This window comes from Malaclemys terrapin, chromosome 24, assembly GCF_027887155.1.
Source record: "Malaclemys terrapin pileata isolate rMalTer1 chromosome 24, rMalTer1.hap1, whole genome shotgun sequence".
NCBI classification, from domain to species: domain Eukaryota; kingdom Metazoa; phylum Chordata; order Testudines; family Emydidae; genus Malaclemys; species Malaclemys terrapin.
Genome location: NC_071528.1, coordinates 16,565,424 through 16,584,031, shown reverse-complemented (window position 1 = coordinate 16,584,031; position 18,608 = coordinate 16,565,424). Strand labels below are relative to the sequence as shown.

The following is an 18,608-nucleotide window of genomic DNA, read 5'->3' as shown; positions in this document are numbered from 1 at the left end:
GCTGCCCAGCCAGTGTTACAGGGAGTCAGGGACTCCCCAGGGCTCTACCCCGCTCAGTGTGCACGGGGTACCCCAGGTTGGCCTGCAGCACAGAGGTCTCTAGAGAGCCAGGGAGAGCTGCAGGTGCCATTCCTGGGCTGGTCGGGGGCTGCACCCAGCTTGCAAATTGCCTGCGTCCTTTAACCCCGGCTGACACGGCACTGCCCAGACCCCGCGGGGAGAGAGAGAGCCAGTCTGGCACAGGACGCTCGCCCCACTGGCGCACAGGGGACGGCACAGGCAGGCAATCGGCTCCCACCGAGCAGCAGTGGCTAGGGCGAATCTCTGCCGCTCACAGCAGGCAGCGAAAGCTACAGCCGGCCCCCCACGCCCTGTCCTGGGTCTGCACTTGACTCAAGCCACGGTGCCGTGCAGGGAGCAGCCTGTGTGTGGCTACGGAGAGCCAGCAATGGCTTGTGGAGGGTGGGAAGCGCCCATGGTGAAGTTGCATGCTGCAGCGTGAGCCGCGCAGTGCTGCCCAGAGCTGTGCACGGCTGGGCTGGGTGCTCAGCTTTCTCCCTGTGAGACTCCCCTGGGGAATGCAGCACACTTCCTCCGGCCTGGGCCTGTTTCCCATCAATCCGCACAGAGCACAGGCCCTTCCCAGGGTCACCGGAGGCCAGGGGAGAGACTGAACAGCCCCCCAGATGGCAGGGCTGATGCACTCCAGAGCCCTCTTCAAATACACTCTGCAGGCGTGCGCCGGAACCAACTACTGCGGCACATTCCGGCTCTTCCCTCCCAGCCAAGCCACGGATTTCGGGGGCCCCCGAGCTGCCGGCTCCTTTCCTCTCGGCCCTGCCCATGCGCTCAGCCTGGCCCCGCAGTGAGCTGAGCCGTTTAAGCCAGTGCTCGTCATTCTCCCAGGGACCGGGCTGGGTAGCACTGCTGCCCTGGACGGCCCCAGGCTCCCTTGGCTAGTCGGCAGCGCTGGCTAATGTCGTTCTGGGGCAGAGATTAGTTTTAGGAGCCGAGTTTGTAGCCGGCTGCTTCTTTCAGTTACATTTGTCAAGTCCCCAGGGGGAGCCCAGCTCTGCACCCTGCGTTCAGGACATGGGGCTGTGTCATGACAGCCAAATACTCCAGGGACAGCTCACCTCTCTGTGGCAGCCGACCACCCCAGGTGCCACCCAATTGCCCTCCGCCAGACCCTGCCCTGAGCCAAACCGCTGAAGTGGGGCTGTACAGGGTACAAACTGTCTGCGCGCGACCAGGCAGGGGTGGAGCAGAGCTGGCCACGTAGTAGCCATAACGGCTTCATTTGATTGCTGCCGCATCCTCCTCCCACCCTCCCATTTGCATCTTGTCACAAGCCCAGCTTGCAAGTGCCTCTTAGTCATCCGTGTGACGGTACCGGCCTGGGTCTGTTTGCACAGCCCTCAGCGGGGTCTGGATTGGGGCCCCCAGCTGCTATCGTCATACATAAGAACACAGGACCATGTGTGTGTGAGTTTTGTCTGCAGAGAGAGTCTGTACCCAGATCCGGAGGGTGTCCGGTCCCCAATCCATGCAGATCCAGCATTCGGTTCTGTGCTCCTCAGTGCCACGCAGCTGCTGGGAAATGCAAGGGGGAGTCGGAGGCAGGCAGCTAAAATGATGAATAGGCGGGAGGGGCAGGGCTTTGAAGAGGGCTAAAGTCTGCTAAATGAGTACGTCCAGCTTTTGAGTACATAAGAACATAATGACATAAGAATGGCCATACCGGGTCAGACCAAAGGTCCATCTAGCCCAGTATCCTGTCTACCGACAGTGGCCAATGCCAGGTGCCCCAGAGGGAGTGAACCTAACAGGTAATGATCAAGTGATCTCTCTCCTGCCATCCATCTCCACCCTCTGACAAACAGAGGTGAGGGACACCATTCCTTACCCATCCTGGCTAATAGCCATTAATGGACTTAACCACCATGAATTTATCCAGTTCTCTTTTAAACGCTGTTATAGTCCTAGCCTTCACAACCTCCTCAGGCAAGGAGTTCCACAAGTTGACTGTGCGCTGTGTGAAGAAGAACTTCCTTGTCTTTGTTTTAAACCTGCTGCCTATTAATTTCATTTGGTGACCCCTAGTTGTATTATGTGAATAAGTAAATAACTTTTCCTTATTTACTTTCTCCACACCACTCATGATTTTATATACCTCTATCATATCCCCCCTTAGTCTCCTCTTTTCCAAGCTGAAAAGTCCTAGCCTCTTTAATCTCTCCTCATATAGGACCCGTTCCAAACCCCTAATCATTTTAGTTGCCCTTTTCTGAACCTTTTCTAATGCCAGTATATCTTTTTTGAGATGAGGAGACCACATCTGTACACAGTATTCAAGATGTGGGTGTACCATCGATTTATATAAGGGCAATAATATATTCTCAGTCTTATTCTCTATCCCCTTTTTAATGATTCCTAACATCCTGTTTGCTTTTTTGACCGCCTCTGCACACTGAGTGGACATCTTCAGAGAACTATCCACGATGACTCCAAGATCTTTTTCCTGACTTGTTATAGCTAAATTAGCCCCCATCATATTGTATGTATAGTTGGGGTTATTTTTTCCAATGTGCATTACTTTACATTTATCCACATTAAATTTCATTTGTCATTTTGTTGCCCAATCACTTAGTTTTGTGAGATCTTTTTGAAGTTCGTCACAGTCTGCTTTGGTCTTAACTATCTTGAGCAGTTTAGTATCATCTGCAAACTTTGCCACCTCACTGTTTACCCCTTTCTCCAGATCATTTATGAATAAGTTGAATAGGATTGGTCCTAGGACTGACCCTTGGGGAACACCACTAGTTACCCCTCTCCATTCTGAGAATGTACCATTAATTCTTACCCTTTGTTCCCTGTCTTTTAACCAGTTCTCAATCCATGAAAGGACCTTCCCTTTTATCCCATGACAGCTTAATTTACATAAGAGCCTTTGGTGAGGGACCTTGTCAAAGGCTTTCTGGAAATCTAAGTACACTATGTCCACTGGATCCCCCTTGTCCACATGTTTGTTAGACTTACCGGTCTGTAATTGCCGGGATCACCTCTAGAGCCCTTTTTAAATATTGGCGTTACATTAGCTAACTTCCAGTCATTGGGTACAGAAGCCGATTTAAAGGACAGGTTACAAACCTTAGTTAACAGTTGCGCAACTTCAAATTTGAGTTTTCAGAACTCTTGGGTGAATGCCATCTGGTCCCGGTGACTTGTTAATGTTAAGTTTATCAATTAATTCCAAATCCTCCTCTCGTGACACTTCAATCTGTGACAGTTCCTCAGATTTGTCACCTACAAAAGCTGGCTCAGGTTTGGGAATCTCCCTAACATCCTCAGCTGTGAAGACTGAAGCAAAGAATCCATTTAGCTTCTCCGCAATGACTTTATCGTCTTTAAGTGCTCCTTTTGTATCTCGATCATCAAGGGGCCCCACTGGTTGTTTAGCAGGCTTCCTGCTTCTGAAGTACTTAAAAAACATTTTGTTATTACCTTTGGAGTTTTTGGCTAGCCGTTCTTCAAACTCCTCTTTGGCTTTTCTTATTACATTCTTGCACTTAATTTGGCAGAGGAAGAGAACTGGGGAAGGGGGCTAGGCTGTGTTGGGCAGAGGCTGCCACTGAGTGCATTTGCCAAGTGCCAGCACAGAAGCACAAGGGGCCCCGGGCTGGCACCTCTCGGGCAGCAGCGCTATGAAAGCACTAGGTGAGGAACAAGCCCGGGCATGGGGGGGTTATAGTGTGAAAAGGGAGCAGAGGCCCAGGGACGGACTAAAAGCAACAAGCTGGTAACTTACGCCGAGACTAGGGAAAGGTCCTGCTGGTGGAGGTCAGCGGTGACACATCCCAGCAGGACTGGCTCGGCCTGGTGCCCGTAGGCCTGGCATGGAGTGGGGTCACATTCGTGTCCAGCAGTCTAGCTTGCCCCGGCCCCTGGGTGTCAGCTTCCTCGCACTATCTGGTGCTGGGCCGGCAGGGCAGGCGGTGCCGGGCTGTGGGGATCTGGAACGTGTGCGGCAGGAGACGCTGGGCTGGAATTTGAAGTCTACAAGAGACGAGCGTCGAGGCAGGAGCTCGCGTAGACCTGTGTTAGGGATAAATCACGCATGCGAGCGCCAAGGAGGAGACAGGCGAGGCTGCGGGAGAGAAACAGGGAGTGCGCTGCACTGCACAGGGGCCAGGCTCAAATATTTACTTTAGCTGGGCCAGGAGCATCAGAGACGAATTCAGGTTTCCTGGGAAGAACTCAGCTCAGCTCAAAGGAACGGAGCTTTTCTGCCGAGAGCGAGCGGAGCCAACACCATGTGCCCAGCCACCAGCCGCTGCCTTGGTTCTAACCAGCCACGCGGCTGGTTCTCCAGAGCAGGCAGCTTCCCTCCTGTGTCCACAGGCGGCCTGGGACCAGGAGAGAGGAGCTGCGCCAGGGCGCTGCTGGGGGGCACGGTCGCTCCTCTGCCAGGCGCTGTGCTCGCTACCCGTCAGCATAAGCGGGAACGTGGAAGCTGCGTTTGGCTTGTAGCACTCTGGAGCTGCTCCGTCTCTCGCCACGTCTGTGTAGCAGCCAGAACGCTGGGCCCCGAGCTCAGCGAGGGCACCAGCTACTGCTGCAATATACGTGTAATAAGAATCCCGCCTAGACAGGGCTTTTGGGGCCCGCTGAGGTCAGTGGTGTTTAGCCCAGCAGGGGCAAGGCCAGGGAGGAGGGCAGGGATGTGGGGAGCAGTCAGGGCCGGCTCCAGGCACCAGCTTAACAAGCAGGTGCTTGGGGCGGCCAAGGGAGAGGGGCGGCACCTGCAGCAATTCGGGGACGGCAGATCCCTCACTCCCTCTAGGAGCGAAGGACCTGCCGCCGCCGATCGCGGCTTTTTTTTTTTTTTTTTTTTGCTTGGGGCGGCAGAAATGCTGGAGCCGGACCTGGGAGCAGTGAAGGATTCTGGGAAATACTGGCTCTCTTCCATTGCCCTCTGCCGAGGGGCTGGTCTGCGTCCTGCAGCAGGCGGATGGCGTGAGCACTGACTGATCGGAGGAAGCAGGCGTCAGGATCGTGACGGGGCAGCTGGGACCAAGGGTCAGAGCAGGGACAAACCTGAGGCTGGGGGATCAGAGGAGTTTTGTAGGCAGGTTCCCGGCCAGCGTTGATATCAAGGGGCCGAGTTCGAGTCGGATTTCAGGGGCTGGGTCAGGAGGCGAGGTCCAAACCGAGGGGAGGCCGAAGCCAGGCATTCAGGAGCAGGGCTATGAGTGGCAGCTACAGGAGAGCCACGCTGCTGCCTGGACACTGCCTGCAAGGCCCCTTGGGTTTATATAGGGCGGGAGCCAACCAGGAGCCCCTTGGGCTGGGACTTCCCATGGTCTGTGTGTGTCCACAGTGGGTCATGGGCAGTGGAGTGCCATCTGCCTGGCAGTTCTGCAAGCCCGCCTTCTACACCGGTGGGGCCCGACCCCCAGGGTGCAGTGAGACAGGGCAGAAAGGTCCCAAGGGTGTCTGGGAATCAGGGTGCAGTGGGCAGGCAGAGAAACGGACAAAGGCTGGGGGAGGAGCCGGGGGAGGCGGAGTGAGACGCTGGAGGGAGTTGCAGTTTTGGAGCTGGCTGGGGAAATGGAGGGGAGCCCAGACGGGGCTGTGGTGTCCCTGGGGCCCCCAAAATGGACCTAACTGGGGGGGGGGTCCTGTTGTCTGTACCTGCAAGACCTGTTTTGGACTGTGTTCCTGTCATCTAAATAAACCTGCTTTACTGGCTGGCTGCGAGTCCTGGTGCATCGCAGGAAGGGGGGTGCAGGGCCTTGTCTCGAAGCCCCTGGAGCCAGGAGAGCCCAGCACCCCCAGGCAGCATGAACCCCGGCCTGGCTGCTGCTGGCTCCTGCCGGGGAGCGGGCAGGACGGCATGTGCTCTGCCCTCCCTCCTGTCAATGCTCCTGGGTCCAGAGTGCTGCTTCTCAGCTCTGACGATAACACGACTCAGTCCGGAGACACCGGCCTGGGCAGGGGCGCAGGCGGCATGCGGCCCAGTCTGCCTGCTGAAGGCTGGGGCAGTGTGTGTGGCACGAGCGGCCAGTGCAGGAGAACCCGGGCGCTCTCTGCAATGATGGAGTTTCCTGGAGCAAACATCTTGTTCCCACAAGCTTCAAACAGCCCCAGCCCCGCAGCCTTCCACAAATCGATCCCTGAAAGACTCGCTGGCCACATGGCTGTGTTTGCAGCGCTGACCAGCCCCACTGGAGAAAGAACTGGCTGAGGCTCTGAGTTCGGCCAGGAGTTGGCCATGGGGGACCGCTCCCCAGCACACACGGCGGGGCAGCAATTGCCCAAGCACCTGTCCCAGCCCGGCCCAGCCCAGTCTCCAAGGAGCCACCAGACCCACGCCGGCCTGTTAGAATCTCGGGACTTTATCTCATGATAAAAACACGTTGACATGGATCACATTGAAAAAATAAAAGAGACGGAACAGGTTTAATACCCGCCGAGGAGAGTCTCTCTCCTCGCTCAGACACACGGCGAATGAGGAACGGGGCCGCAGCGCTCGGCTGGGCCGCCAAAGTGCAAGGTATAAATGCAGCATTTCGAGTGCTGATCACAGTAAAACCAGCGTGTAACAAGGGACACGGGAGTGAGGAGGTGAGTCGGGATTAAAAAGTGAGCTACAAAAGGCTTTAAAAAGTGAACGTGCCCCACAATAAATTAAACACGCTGCCTAGTGCACAGTGGTCTCCCCAGCCCCCCCCACGCAGCGCTCCCTGGTCTCCCCAGCCAGCCCCCCCTGCAATGCTGCCTGGTCTACCCAGCCGCCCCTCTGCAGTGCTCCCCAGCTCCCCCAGCCAGCCCCCCCCGCAGCGCTCCCCAGCCCTCCCCACAGTGCTCCCTGGTCTCCCCAGCCCACCCCGCCAGCCCCCCCCCCCCCCGCAGCACTCCAGGGTCTCCCCAGCCAGCCACCCCCCCACAGCGCTCCCCAGCTTCCCCAGCCAGCCACCCCCCGCAGCGCTCCCCAGCCCCCCCCGCAGCACTCTCTGGTCTCTCCCCCGCAGCGCTCCCTGGTCTCCCCAGCCCCCCCAGCCAGCCCCCACCCCCCCGCAGCACTCCAGGGTCTCCCCAGCCAGCCCCCCCCCCCCAGCACTCCCCAGCTCCCCCAGCCAGCCCCGCCCCCCCCCCCACAGCACTCTCTGGTCTCCCCAGCCCCCCCCCGCAGCACTCTCTGGTCTCCCCATCCCCCCCCCCTGCAGTGCTGCCTGGTCTCCCCAGTCCCCACAGCCAGCCCCCCCCCACCCCCCGCAGCGCTCTCTGGTCTCCCCAGCCCCCCCCCCGCAGTGCTCCAGGGTCTCCCAGCCCCCCCCACAGTTGGGGTGCTGTTGCATTGGAGAGCCAGTGCTGCTTTGTGAGGGGAAATGTTTAAAGCGGCGTTTTACGCATCTCCCCTTTTGGTTCATATTCTGCAGTGTCTGCCGGCAAAGGGCTGTTTGGAGTCAGGGAAGCCGGGGGTATGTCAGTGCCCGGCCCCTGCACTGACCATCCCCCCGCTGAGGGGGGCCAGCCAGTTCGTTTAGTTGCATAAATTAGAGGCAATGGAGATTCACAGCAGCACACCAAAGTATAAAGTACTTGCGTGGTCTAGGTCCCAGCGCAGGACAACACGTGAGAACGGGGCGTCCCTGACGGGCAGCACTAGACACTTTTCCGTGACAGCTCCTGTAAATACAGAGACCCTCTGCCACCCAGGGCCTTCCATAAAACCTCCCATTACCAGCCGTGCCTCCTGCTGGCTTCACTGGGACCCGCACAGCTGGGCAGGGAGGACAGGGAGAGGCGGGGAAAGTCGCTAGAGCAGCACAGCTCCCGGCGTGGGCACCATGAGCCCGGATAAAGGTGCCTGAGACCCAGACAGCTTCTTCCCCTTCCCCTTCCCCTGTGGCTCCCAGGCCCAGCCGCAGGGGGTGGGAGCCCTTCCACGGGGAGTTGCCTCCATGCATAGAGCCCTTGGGGCGGCCGGTGGGAGCGGGGCCTGCGCCCGGTGACACGGGACGGTTCCTTCCCGGCTCTGTTACTCACAGGGCCCGAGACCAGCAGCTCTGCTGGGTACCAAGGAGCTGCGCCAGGTCACAGCAGCTGAGTGCCCGGCCGGCCCCGAGCTCCCGGGGAGATGATGTGACGGTCACCCTGTGAGGAAATCCCAGCTGCGGCCTGCATGCACCCAGCGCTCCAGCCCCTGCAGCCACGGGGCGAAGTGCTTGGAGCTGGAACGTGGGGGCAAAGCCCCACCTCCTGGAGGGGGGTCCCCGCCCCACATCCCCTTCCGCAGGGTGGGCAGGGCTTCACGGAGGGGGCTGATGAGCCGCTAACAGGCAGGACACTGCAGACTGGCTGCTAAGGAGCTCAAGGCAGGGATGCTGCTTGGGGCTTAGCTGGGCCCCCGGGTTGGCACAGCCCCGATGTGCATGTGGATCAAAGGCCTGGCTTCCCCGGGAGGAGAGGCAGTGCATCCCGGCAGGGTGGGAGGGGGAGAAGACCAGGATCCGAGGGGGCATGGCCCAGGGGTACCAGGGAACACGCTCCCCACTCAGGAGCCCAGAGCTGCAGCCTGAAGGGGACACAGTGCTTAGCTGTGAGCAGCAGGGATGCTCATGGATCTGCGTGGCCTGTCTGCCCCCCCGCAGCTTCCAGCCCTTCTGCCCATCCGGGTCCGGGTCGGGCCCTGGCTGGCAGGCGCGGGGACGTAGGGCACAGGGTGAGACCGAGGATAGTGAGGCAAGACACACACGACAATGCTGCGGCCGCAGCCCTGTCCAAGCCCAGCGGCAGCACACAGACTCGCCCCGGGCGGCTGGGGGCCTGCTCAGGTACAGAGCCATTCCCACGCCGTGTGCCCGGTCATCACTCGAGGGCACATGGCAATTGACGATTCTAGTCCGGGCCCGCCTGGCCAGCTGCTGCCTGCTCCCTCCAGAGGGTCCTGATCTCAGTCCCCAGTGGGTGCTACGGGAGGGTGGGGGCCCACAGAGCTCATGTGCTCCATGCCCCAATCTCGCTGTCTTTATTAACGACCCTGCGGTGCCCAGTCTCCAGGTGGCTCCCAGACCCAACCAATGGGCACAGCGGGCCCTGCCCGTTACGTCCCCAGTGGCAGAAACGTGAGGTTCCCCTCTGTGTCCAGGGCCAGCTCCTTGGCCTCCAGGCTCCCCCTGTGGCCCAGCTCCGAGGTGCCGCCGTCGGGCTGCGAGAGCGTCCTCTCCAGAGCCCTCCTGTTGTCAAAGTGCAAGGCCTCTTTCTGCTTGACCAGCGTGTTCCTGAGCGGGCCGCAGGGCGCGGGGGGCGGAGAGTCCTGGACAGCTGAGCCAGGGGACAGGCGCTCGAGCTCCGGTGACTCCGAGTCGTCCGTGGCCAGCGTCTTGGAGTCGCTGCCACTGTTGTCCTCCTCCAGCGGGCTCTCGGCCTCCTCCGGCTCAGTGTCTGACTCGCCCTCCTCCTCCAGGGTCAGCTGGAACTGGAACTTCTCCCCCCCACCGCCCTTCTCGGGGTCCTGCTCCTCGGGCGGCGAGGGGCTGCGCGGGATCATGCTCTGGTACCACTCCCGGTTGTCCTCCAGCGTGTCCAGGATCTCCTGGGCGTCGGGGTGCACCAGGTCGGCCCACGTCTCCCAGAGCGGGTGAGCGATGTAGTCGATGAAGCCCACCTGTGAGAAAAAGCAGAGCTGGGGGTTACGGGCAGGTCCAGGCACATCCCTACGGGGGCAGCATCCCTGCCCCGGGGAGTCCTGCAGTCAGGTCCAGCATCTACATCAGCTTCCCCCGTCCAATTCTGACCCCATGGGGTCCTGCCCCGGGACCTGCCAGCTTCCAGAGGCTGCTGACGGGCGGCCCATGGGCAACTCCAAAGGACCTGGAGTGGTGCCAGCTCCTCCCTGCTATCGCCCCCAGGGGTCGCCCCCAGTCTGCCTCTCCCCACCCGGATCCTTCCACGAGAGCCCGGACGCTGCCTCGGAGCCAACGTGCCGCGTGGACAGGACCACGGCAGGACCCTGCCCACTGGCGAGTGCAGTGGGGTGGCAGCAGAGCCCAAGAGCCCTGCCTTCTTCTCGGTGATGGTTCCCCAGGCTCCAGTGGGGGCAGAGGGCCCCCAGAGAAGCCTCCTCCCAGGGCCACATCCCTCCCTCCCTCCCGCTGTGCTCCATGGCACCTCGCTGGCCCCTGCACCCCGAGCTGCGTCCAGCCCAGCCCCGGCCCCAGCCCCACCTGGGACTTCTCCACGGAGGCGCTGAGCTTGTCACACATGGGGCTGATCTCCATGCCCTTCTCCCGCTCCCGGTCCCCCTGGTGGAAGAACTCCACCATGATCCGGTCCGTCCACTGGCGGTACAGCTCCAGCGGCTTGGTGGGGTTGCTGAGGTCGGCGCAGTGAACCATGTTCTGCAGGACCTGGGGGGAAGGACAGTCACCGCTTTGCAAAGAGCCCGTCCGCCTCCCCGACGCCTGGCTGCCCTGGCCAGCCCCACTCCCAGGGCCCGTCCCTCGGGGGCAGCGCTGAGCTGGGACCTGGCAATGTCTGCACGAGATGCCCAAAGCGGAGGGGGCAGGGCCCTGGCTGGGCATTCGTTCAATATCCCCCTGCAAGGACAGCACCGGAGCAGCCCAGCCTGGAGCCAGACCTGGGGCTGGAGCTCTGAGTGCTGTGGTGGGGCCGGAGGAGGGGGGTGGTTGGGATCTGTCTCGGGTTCAGAAGGGCAGAGGGGGCAGCAGCGAGGAATGTCTCCGCCAAGGAGTGTCACGGTCTCATCGCAGGCCGGAGACCCACCTACATGAGCCATTCCGGCCGATGGGTGAAGCAATAAGGAGGAAGGGCTGGGGCCTGCAGTGCTGAGCTGCCCCATTGCATGGGGTCGGGGTCCCAGAGCCCCTCGCTCTCACCTGGATTCGGTCCGAGTAGTTATCCAGCAGCAGGACTCCCAGACTGGTCACCTTCTTGGTCTCCACCATCGTCTTCAGATCTGCCAGCAGGTTCATGTGTTTGGACATGTCCGTTGCCAGCACCTGCATGGAGGAGAGGGCACCCATTAGCCTGTGTCCAGCCGAACACCCCAGCCCCACACTCAGCAAACCAGGCAGCCTGTCCCTCCACTCCCCCAGCACCCTGGCTCCAGCGGCCACCTCCGTGGAACCGAGTGCAGGTCTCTTGGGCCTCCTGGGCCAGTCCGATCGCTGGTGCCCGGGGTGGGGAACAATCCCAGGCTGGCTGGCACGGGGGCAGCTAGAGGGGACCTCTGTGAAGAAGTGGGACTGTTCTTAATGTTTCCTGTGAATACTGTGAGTGCCTCAGTTTCCTCTATGCATTTCTTAAGTCTCCAGTGTGCATAAATGGCTGACAATTTGTCTCCTAGCAACAAATGGCCAGGGTCCTTCCCCCCTGCAAGGGGATAGTTAAAGGTGAACAAAGAGATCAGGTGACCTCCTGGCCCGGGAAAGAAACAAAGGCCAGAAAGGAGGGGCTGGAGGGGGTTTCAGTTTGGAGCTGGCTGGGGACTGGAAGGGAGGGCAGACGGGGTTGTCTGGCTCGCTGGGCCCCAGAATGGACCCGGCTGAGGGGTCCCGTTCGCTGGACCTACAAGCTCTGTTTTAGACCATGTTCCTGTCATCTAATAAACCTCTGTTTTACTGGCTGGCTGAGAGTCATGTCTGGCTGCGAAGTGGGGGTGCAGGGCCCTCTGGCTTCCCCAGGACCCACCCTGGGCGGACTCGCTGTGGGAAGCGCACGGAGAGGCATATGATGAATGCTCCAAGGTCAGACCCAGGAGGTGAAGCCGTGTGAGCTTCTTGCCCTGAAGACAGTCTGCTCCGAGGGAGAGGAGGCTCCCCAGAGTCCTGACTGGCTTTGTGGGGAGCAGTTCCAGAGCATCGCCCGGGGACTCCGTGACAACCTCGCAGGCTGTGACTCTCCTACTCCAGGGATGTCACAGCACAGGATGGAGACCAAGATCAGCCGTGCCCAGAGCAGCCAGGTCTTGTTTAGAGTGAAGGGAATAGCGTGTCCAGCTCCCTCTGGGCCACCAGAGTCCGTGAATCATTGACCCTGACTCTGCCAAGCCCTGCTGGGAGCGGCGGGTGCATGTGCGTGAGAGACCCCAGAGCCAGCTGCATCGGGGCCCTTGCTCTGCAATAGCAACGCACCAAGGGCACGAGGGCAGACAGGCGTCAGGTCAGTCAAAGGGGGCCCGTTACTGTCAGGCCATCGCTCCATGCAGGCGTTGGAGAGTACCTAGGCCTGACCCCCATGGAGTCGGGGTCAATCCTGCGTCTCATGAGCACCGAGCAGGCCCTGGCCCCCTCACCATGTCGATGGCCATCTTGCGGAGCGACTGCCGCTGCTTCTTGCTGAGGTGCTGGAAGATGTCGCAGTTTTCCTCCTGGAGGAGCTTGAAGCCCACGGCCAAGTGGTGATTCTCCAGGACAGAGACGTCATTGTACATCAGAGCCAGCTCTGAGTCTGCAGAGACAGGCGGGGTTAGCGCGAGAGGCCGACGCAGGCTCCCGGCTGCCAGCCCGTCCATGTGGCTGCCGGCGGCTCCCGGTGGGACCCCTGCTGCAAAGGGGCCTGCACTGGGAAATGATTGGCCCCAGCCGGGTCTGGGGCACCTCAGGTGATACCCGGGGCCACGTCGATACCAACTGCAGAAGCCGTCTGGGGGGCCCTTGAATGAGCGTGTCTGCATCGCAACTGTTTGCAGAAGAACCACACGTAGGCTCCCAACACCTATGGCTACACCGGGGTTCAGACCCACTGTGCCCAGCACAGGGACCTCACGGAGCTGGGCCACATGGCACAGGGCCCCCGTACTGCGGCTGGAGCCCTGGATTTGGTCAGAGGAGGCTGGCAGTGGCATTAACCCTGGGAGTGCCAGGCCTTTGCAAGGGCTCCTCCACCTGGCCAGTGTCTCATCACAGTGGCCTGGGGCAGCCAGCCCTATGACACACGTGTCTCCCAGGACCAGCCTGGGACTGGCGGGTTCCTGGGGGAGCTGAACTCACTGGTGTTGATCAGGAACTGGTTTGACACGCCGGGGTGGTCAACGTCATGGATGGCGCTGGCGAAGATGGCAGCCATGACCTCCAGGTCCGTGAACACAGCCTGGAACCGAGGGACAGGGAGTCAGAACGGAAAGAAAGCCACTCTGCAGGCCGACGGATACACCGAACATGTGGGTTTGCACGCTGGGGGAGCCAGAGGTGTACGTCACCGCAGCCCACTGGGATCAAGCCCCTGAGCTCTGGTTAACTGCGGCTGGAGGCGCCCGCGTACCGGGCTGTCTGCATGTCTCGGGCAGCGAGCTGGGGTGAGGGAAAGTCGGGGTATTCCCCACACGCTCCAGGCGGGAGGCATCCCCCAGCTGGGATCCTGGTGTGAACAGGTCCAGGATGGGACTGTGAGGAGACCCGGCATCTGCTGGACAACGTCGGGAGGAGAAGTGTAACTCCTACCCCTGCCCCTACGTCCCTCCTTCCCTGCGGCCATCTGTCCCATCCAGACAGTGTGACCTGCCTTCAGGGACCACCCAAAACTCCAGGAAACTGGGCTGCACGAGGGGACTGAGAGGGGACATGAGAACAGCTTTCAAGTATGTCAAAGGTTGTGACAAGGAGGAGGGAGGTAAATTGCTCTCAATAATCTCTGAGGACAGGACAAGAAGCAATGGGTTTAAATTGCAGCAAGGGCAGTTTAGGCTGGACATTAGGAAAAACTTCCTAACGGTCAGGGTGGTTAAACACTGGAATAAACGGCCTAGGGAGGTTGTGGAATCTCCATCATTGGGGATTTTTAAGAGCAGGTTGGACAAACACCTGTCAGGGATGGTCTAAATAATACTTAGTCCTGCTTTGACTGCAGGGAACTGGACTAGATGACCTCTCGAGGTTCCTTCCAGTTCTTTGATTCTACGATTCCTATGCAAAGATGGCTCTTTAATTGAAGGATGGACACACCTCACTGGGGATGGGTGGCTTGTGACATGGTGCAGACCTAGCCCAGGCTGCAGGGAGATGTGCTCTGGGGGGCACTAAGCTCTGGAGCCCAGGGGCAGACCCGGTGTGCCGCCCCACTAGCCTCCCAGTCTGGAGCCTGGGTGGGGGAGCGACTTCGAGAGCTGTCCCCACCCCCTCACCTCCAGAGCCGGCGTGGACAGCAGCACGTGCGTGGACTGGACCACGTCTGCGGCGTGGATGTTGTTGTGATAGGCCACGTCGGCATGGTAATGGTCCTCCAGGGTCATCAGATAGGTGATGAAGGTGTCGGCTGGGATGCTGAAGGTCTTCATCAGGTCCCGCTCCTGCCAGGCAGCAGAGAGGGCGGGACGGGCTCAGCGCAGGGCACTGACCTTCCCGCTACCTCAGTGCAGCTTCAGGATGAGCCAGGGTCAGTCCCCAGCTCACGGGACAAAGGGTTTTTAATTCAGAACTCCACGGAGTTTCTCTGACCTACGGCTGTCCTGGCACCTCCCCAGACACAGGTGCCCTGGAGGGTCGTGCGGACAAGGACGAGCTCGGGAGAGGCAAGGCCAGTGACTGTGCGGGGAGGTAAGGTTAGAGCGCGAGGCATCGTGCTGTCCCTGGCCCCCCACCCTGCCCCCTGCTGCCCCCCACCCCCTGCTCCACGCTGCCCATGCCCTGCCCCCACTGGGAGCCCCCCTGGGGCTCACTCACCTGGAAGATGCTGTACATGACGACCGTAAGCGGGCGGTTGCCAGAATACTCGGTGATTTTAAACATGTCAAGACCCCATTTGTTTGTATCTTTGAGTTCCTGGGAGAGACACATGGCAGTGAGTCAGCGGGGGACGCGGGCGGCACAGGCCTGGCGGTGGGACAGGGCGGGGGGGGGGGCGCAGGCGGCACAGGTCTGGTGGTGGGACGGGGCAGAAGGCGGGGCGCGGGCGGCACAGGCCTGGCAGTGGGACGGGGCGGGGGGGGGGGGGCACGGCCATCACAGCCCTGGCGGTGGGACGGGGCAGGAGGGGGGGCGCGGGCGGCACAGGCCTGGCGGTGGGACGGGGCAGGGGGGGGCATGGGCGGCACAGGCCTGGCGGCGGGACGGGGGGGGCAGCCAGGGGGACACGGGGCCGAGGGGCGAAGCATTCCTCCCCCTCCCTCAGCATGTGGGCTCAGGGCCCTGTTCACCTTGGCCAGGAGCCCTTCCTGGTCCGTCTTGACCCCGAAGCGAGGGATGCTGGAGCTGATGAAGCTGGAGCTGTGCGTCAGTTTCTTCAGGCCGCTGATCTGGGCCATGGGGCGCGTCGTCTTCTCCGCCTCCTTCTCCTTGGGCGTGGGGGAGGGAATTTCCACCTCATGCTGCTTGTCTGGGGGAGAGAACATGCAGAGACCGGTCGGAGCGTCGGGCACAGCCCCCCCGCCAGGCCATCGCCCTCTGGGAGTTGGGGACGCTGCCCGGGTCCGGACATTGTGACCGTTCCGGCACCTGCCTCTGTCCTTCCTTGAGCAGCTGGTGAGCCAAGAGGCTGCTCTGAGAGCCGGCGGGCACCAGGCTGGTCAGAGCCCACTGAACGCCCCCCACCTCAGAGCCCCTTGGCGCGCGGCTAGGTGAGGTCCATGAGCAGCATGAAAGTGGCAGATTTCCAGCGGGGGCGCACAGGACGGGACACCACTGCCGAGCTGGGGGAAAGCCCCTAACCCTGTGCCCCAGGCAGCTGGTGACAGCCAGCAGGGACAGGGGGGAGTTAAAACCGGAAGCTCCCCCGTTCCCCTGCAGAACACTGCGTTCCCCTTGCCAAGCCCCGCACCGCGGCCCAGCGCCCACACTCCGCGCCTGAGAGCAGCCGGCTCAGTGCCCTGGCCTGTGACCGCACTTACTGCTGTCAGTTTCCTGGAGAGGTAAAATGCTGGAACAACCTGTGTGTGTTTTCCGCCCGAGCCCCACGGCTTCACGCCGCTCAGGCCTGACCCGCCCGCCCAAACGACGTAGACCCAGACGTAAGTTGAGTCTAATAATATCGCTGCCATGGCAACGGGAGACAATGTGTTGAGGAATGTTGGTGCTTCCCAGCTGAACTGATGTTTCAAAGATCAATTCCTCCCCTCTCCCCCGGTGCACATGCACAGGGACAGATCGCCTGTGTAGACCCCCTGCCTAGCACTGGGAACCGTGGCAAGCCGGGGTTCTTCACAGCGACACGTTTCGTTTCCAGACAACTCTGCTCCATCGCCGTTCAGAGCTCTGCCAGAGGCTCTCAGGAGAGCCCCTGACCTGCTCCGTGCCTCAGTTTCCCCATCTGTAAAATGGAGCTGCTGAGGCAGGGCTGGGAAGCTGCGTTCATTCTGACTGGTAAAGTGCCCCTGGGGGCAGGGGTGGTGCAGATTTTATTTGTGGAGGCCTCTCCTGTTCCTGCAGCCACGTAGGTATCCAAATGAATGCTCCCTTTGTTAAAGCCCCACTATCTCAGCAAAGGGCCTGAGACTTTGCAGTAGGGTGACCAGATGTCCTGATAAAATCAGGACCGTCCCGATATTTCAGGGTGTGTCCCGCGTCCCGACCGATCTTTGGTCAGGACACAAATTGTCCCGATATCTGCTCGCAGGGACTGACTCGCCTTATTTTTTTTTGCTCCCCCCCATGTGTCCCGATTTTTTCTTTCCCTCATCTGGTCACCCTACTTTGCAGGGAGCCCCAGGGCGTTTGCATTCCTCAAACAGGCAGGGGGGGGGGGGAATGCGTGGAAAATGAAAGCAAAGCCAAGTCCGTGTGTGGGACAGGGCTGACCCCGAGGGACGAGCGCTGGCTCACCGGGCTGCTCTGAGCCCTCAGCCCCAGGAATGCAGGGCTGGGCTGTGCAAGAGAAGCCCAAAGGAATCGGCCGTCAGCTGTACCCAGCACATGCTGCCCATCTCTGCCTGGACACGGCGCTGCAGGTCAAGCGCCAGGTGCCCGGAGACCAGCCCCCTGCCCTCCCATTGCCAGCTGACTCCAGCCGGAATCCTGCCAGAGCGAGGACCCAGCTCTCGCGCCACCCTCCGCTCTGCTGGGAAAGGAAGAGACGCAGAGAAAGCATCTCGCCTCCAGGTCTGGATTGCAGTTACAAAGGGACACGGGACAGAGCCCTGCGCTGGGTGTGGCTGGAGACGCATGGTCAGAGCCCAGCGGCCTCGGGCTGGCACTGGGCAGCGCTCACACCACCGGGCAGGCCAGTCACTATTTCCCATGTGATTTCATTCGCCTGGGCAGCAATTGGGTCTCTGGGAAGGGCAGGGTCGCTAATAGCCTCACATCTGCACAGCGCCGGGAACGTACAAGGGCTACAGGAGATCTCGGGGGCCCTGGCAACCTCTGCTGCTCTGTGCAAAGAGCAGCTGTGACGGAGCAGGGAGCGGGTGGATTTGACCTGGGAATGTTGCAGGGGAGTTACATTGAGGATGGGGGACTTCCCTTGAGGGAAGATCCCTGAGCTGTAACCTGAGCCAGGAGGGGGGTTGGGAGAAGGGACACCACCTGGCTGGAGACTGGACAAAGGAGAGGAGGAGCAGAGGGGAGGGGGGAGAGAGCTGCTGGAGGAGGTTTTAGTTTCAGTTTGGGGCTGGGAGGTGCAACGCAGGGAACCCCAAGCTGGGGTCCAAGCTCCCTGAACCCCCCAGAAGGACTTGATTGAGGGGTCCTGGCTGTGCCTACAAGCCCTGTTTTAGACTGCATTCCTACTGACCAATAAACCTTTCATTTTACTGGCTGGCTGAGAGTCACGGTGAATCGCAGAAGAGGGGTGCAGGGCCCTGACGTCCCCCCACTCCATGACACCAGCAGGACCCCGATTTCCATCTGGGTGCTGGGCTTTCCCCAAGCTCCATGCCAACAGCGAGTGCCAGGCCCATCCCGGGGGACTGCGAGACCTAAGCAAATGCTGGGAGTCAGACGATTCTTCTCGCTGAGCATTGACGAACTGCTCCATTTCCTGGGGACGGGACGGTGCCGCTCTGGCACCCAGCCCCTGCCTGCCTGTCGTCCCAAAGGACACGGGATTCCTGCTCCCTCCGGCTCCCGAACAGGGAAACGCTCAGCGCTTTATTCACCGTCACTCAGCCAAAGGCCCTAGGCTGGCAGCAGATAGATACAAGCCCAGATTGTGTGAGCTTCAGCATGACCAACAGACTCTGACGCTGGAGATGAATCACCGCAGTGTGGTGACCCTAACGCAGCCGCCACTCTGGTTTATTGGGACAGACCCAGTTTCTCCGGTGAGGGCCTGGTGCCCCGGGCCCTTCTTTCCAGTCACCCGAAAAGTCCTGTGTTTTTTTCTGCCTGTCAACACCGTTGGGTTTTTGTAAGCACCGGCGTTGGCCTGTGGCGTGCAGCTGCTCCAAGCAGCGTTTGCGGCCTGCTCACCGGGGCCCGGCGAAGGAGTGAGCGGCAGGATGAGTGGCCGTGTCTAACGAGCACGGGCCCTGCCAGAGCTGCTGTCAGCTGGGAGCGAGCGTTAAGGTCACTTGTTTGGTGGTTCACACGCTCGGCCTACGTCTGCACTTGGGGCTGGAGGAGCCTCCCTCGCACTAGCGCTGATGGCTGCGCGGCCAGCGGGACGGGGTATGTACTCGGCCCAGCGACCCGGCTACACTCTCTTCACGC

The 18,608-nt window shown here is 60.7% G+C and overlaps 1 protein-coding gene across 6 annotated transcripts in view; it reads right to left on the bottom strand.

Annotated features, from left to right (window-relative positions):
• Positions 1 to 7,324: 7,324 nt before the first annotated feature.
• Positions 7,325 to 18,608, bottom strand: part of PDE4C (phosphodiesterase 4C) — a 108,515-nt gene continuing 97,231 nt past the window's right edge. For all 6 annotated transcript variants that reach the window (XM_054013726.1, XM_054013725.1, XM_054013724.1 and 3 more), the window contains 8 exons: positions 15,161 to 15,339; positions 14,688 to 14,786; positions 14,150 to 14,314; positions 13,020 to 13,119; positions 12,323 to 12,477; positions 10,905 to 11,027; positions 10,233 to 10,415; positions 7,325 to 9,673 (listed from right to left, as the gene is read on the bottom strand). In XM_054013726.1, coding sequence (XP_053869701.1) covers positions 9,110 to 9,673; positions 10,233 to 10,415; positions 10,905 to 11,027; positions 12,323 to 12,477; positions 13,020 to 13,119; positions 14,150 to 14,314; positions 14,688 to 14,786; positions 15,161 to 15,339 — 1,568 coding nt within the window. In that variant the 3' untranslated portion in view covers positions 7,325 to 9,109. The remainder of the gene's footprint in view (positions 9,674 to 10,232; positions 10,416 to 10,904; positions 11,028 to 12,322; positions 12,478 to 13,019; positions 13,120 to 14,149; positions 14,315 to 14,687; positions 14,787 to 15,160; positions 15,340 to 18,608) is intronic.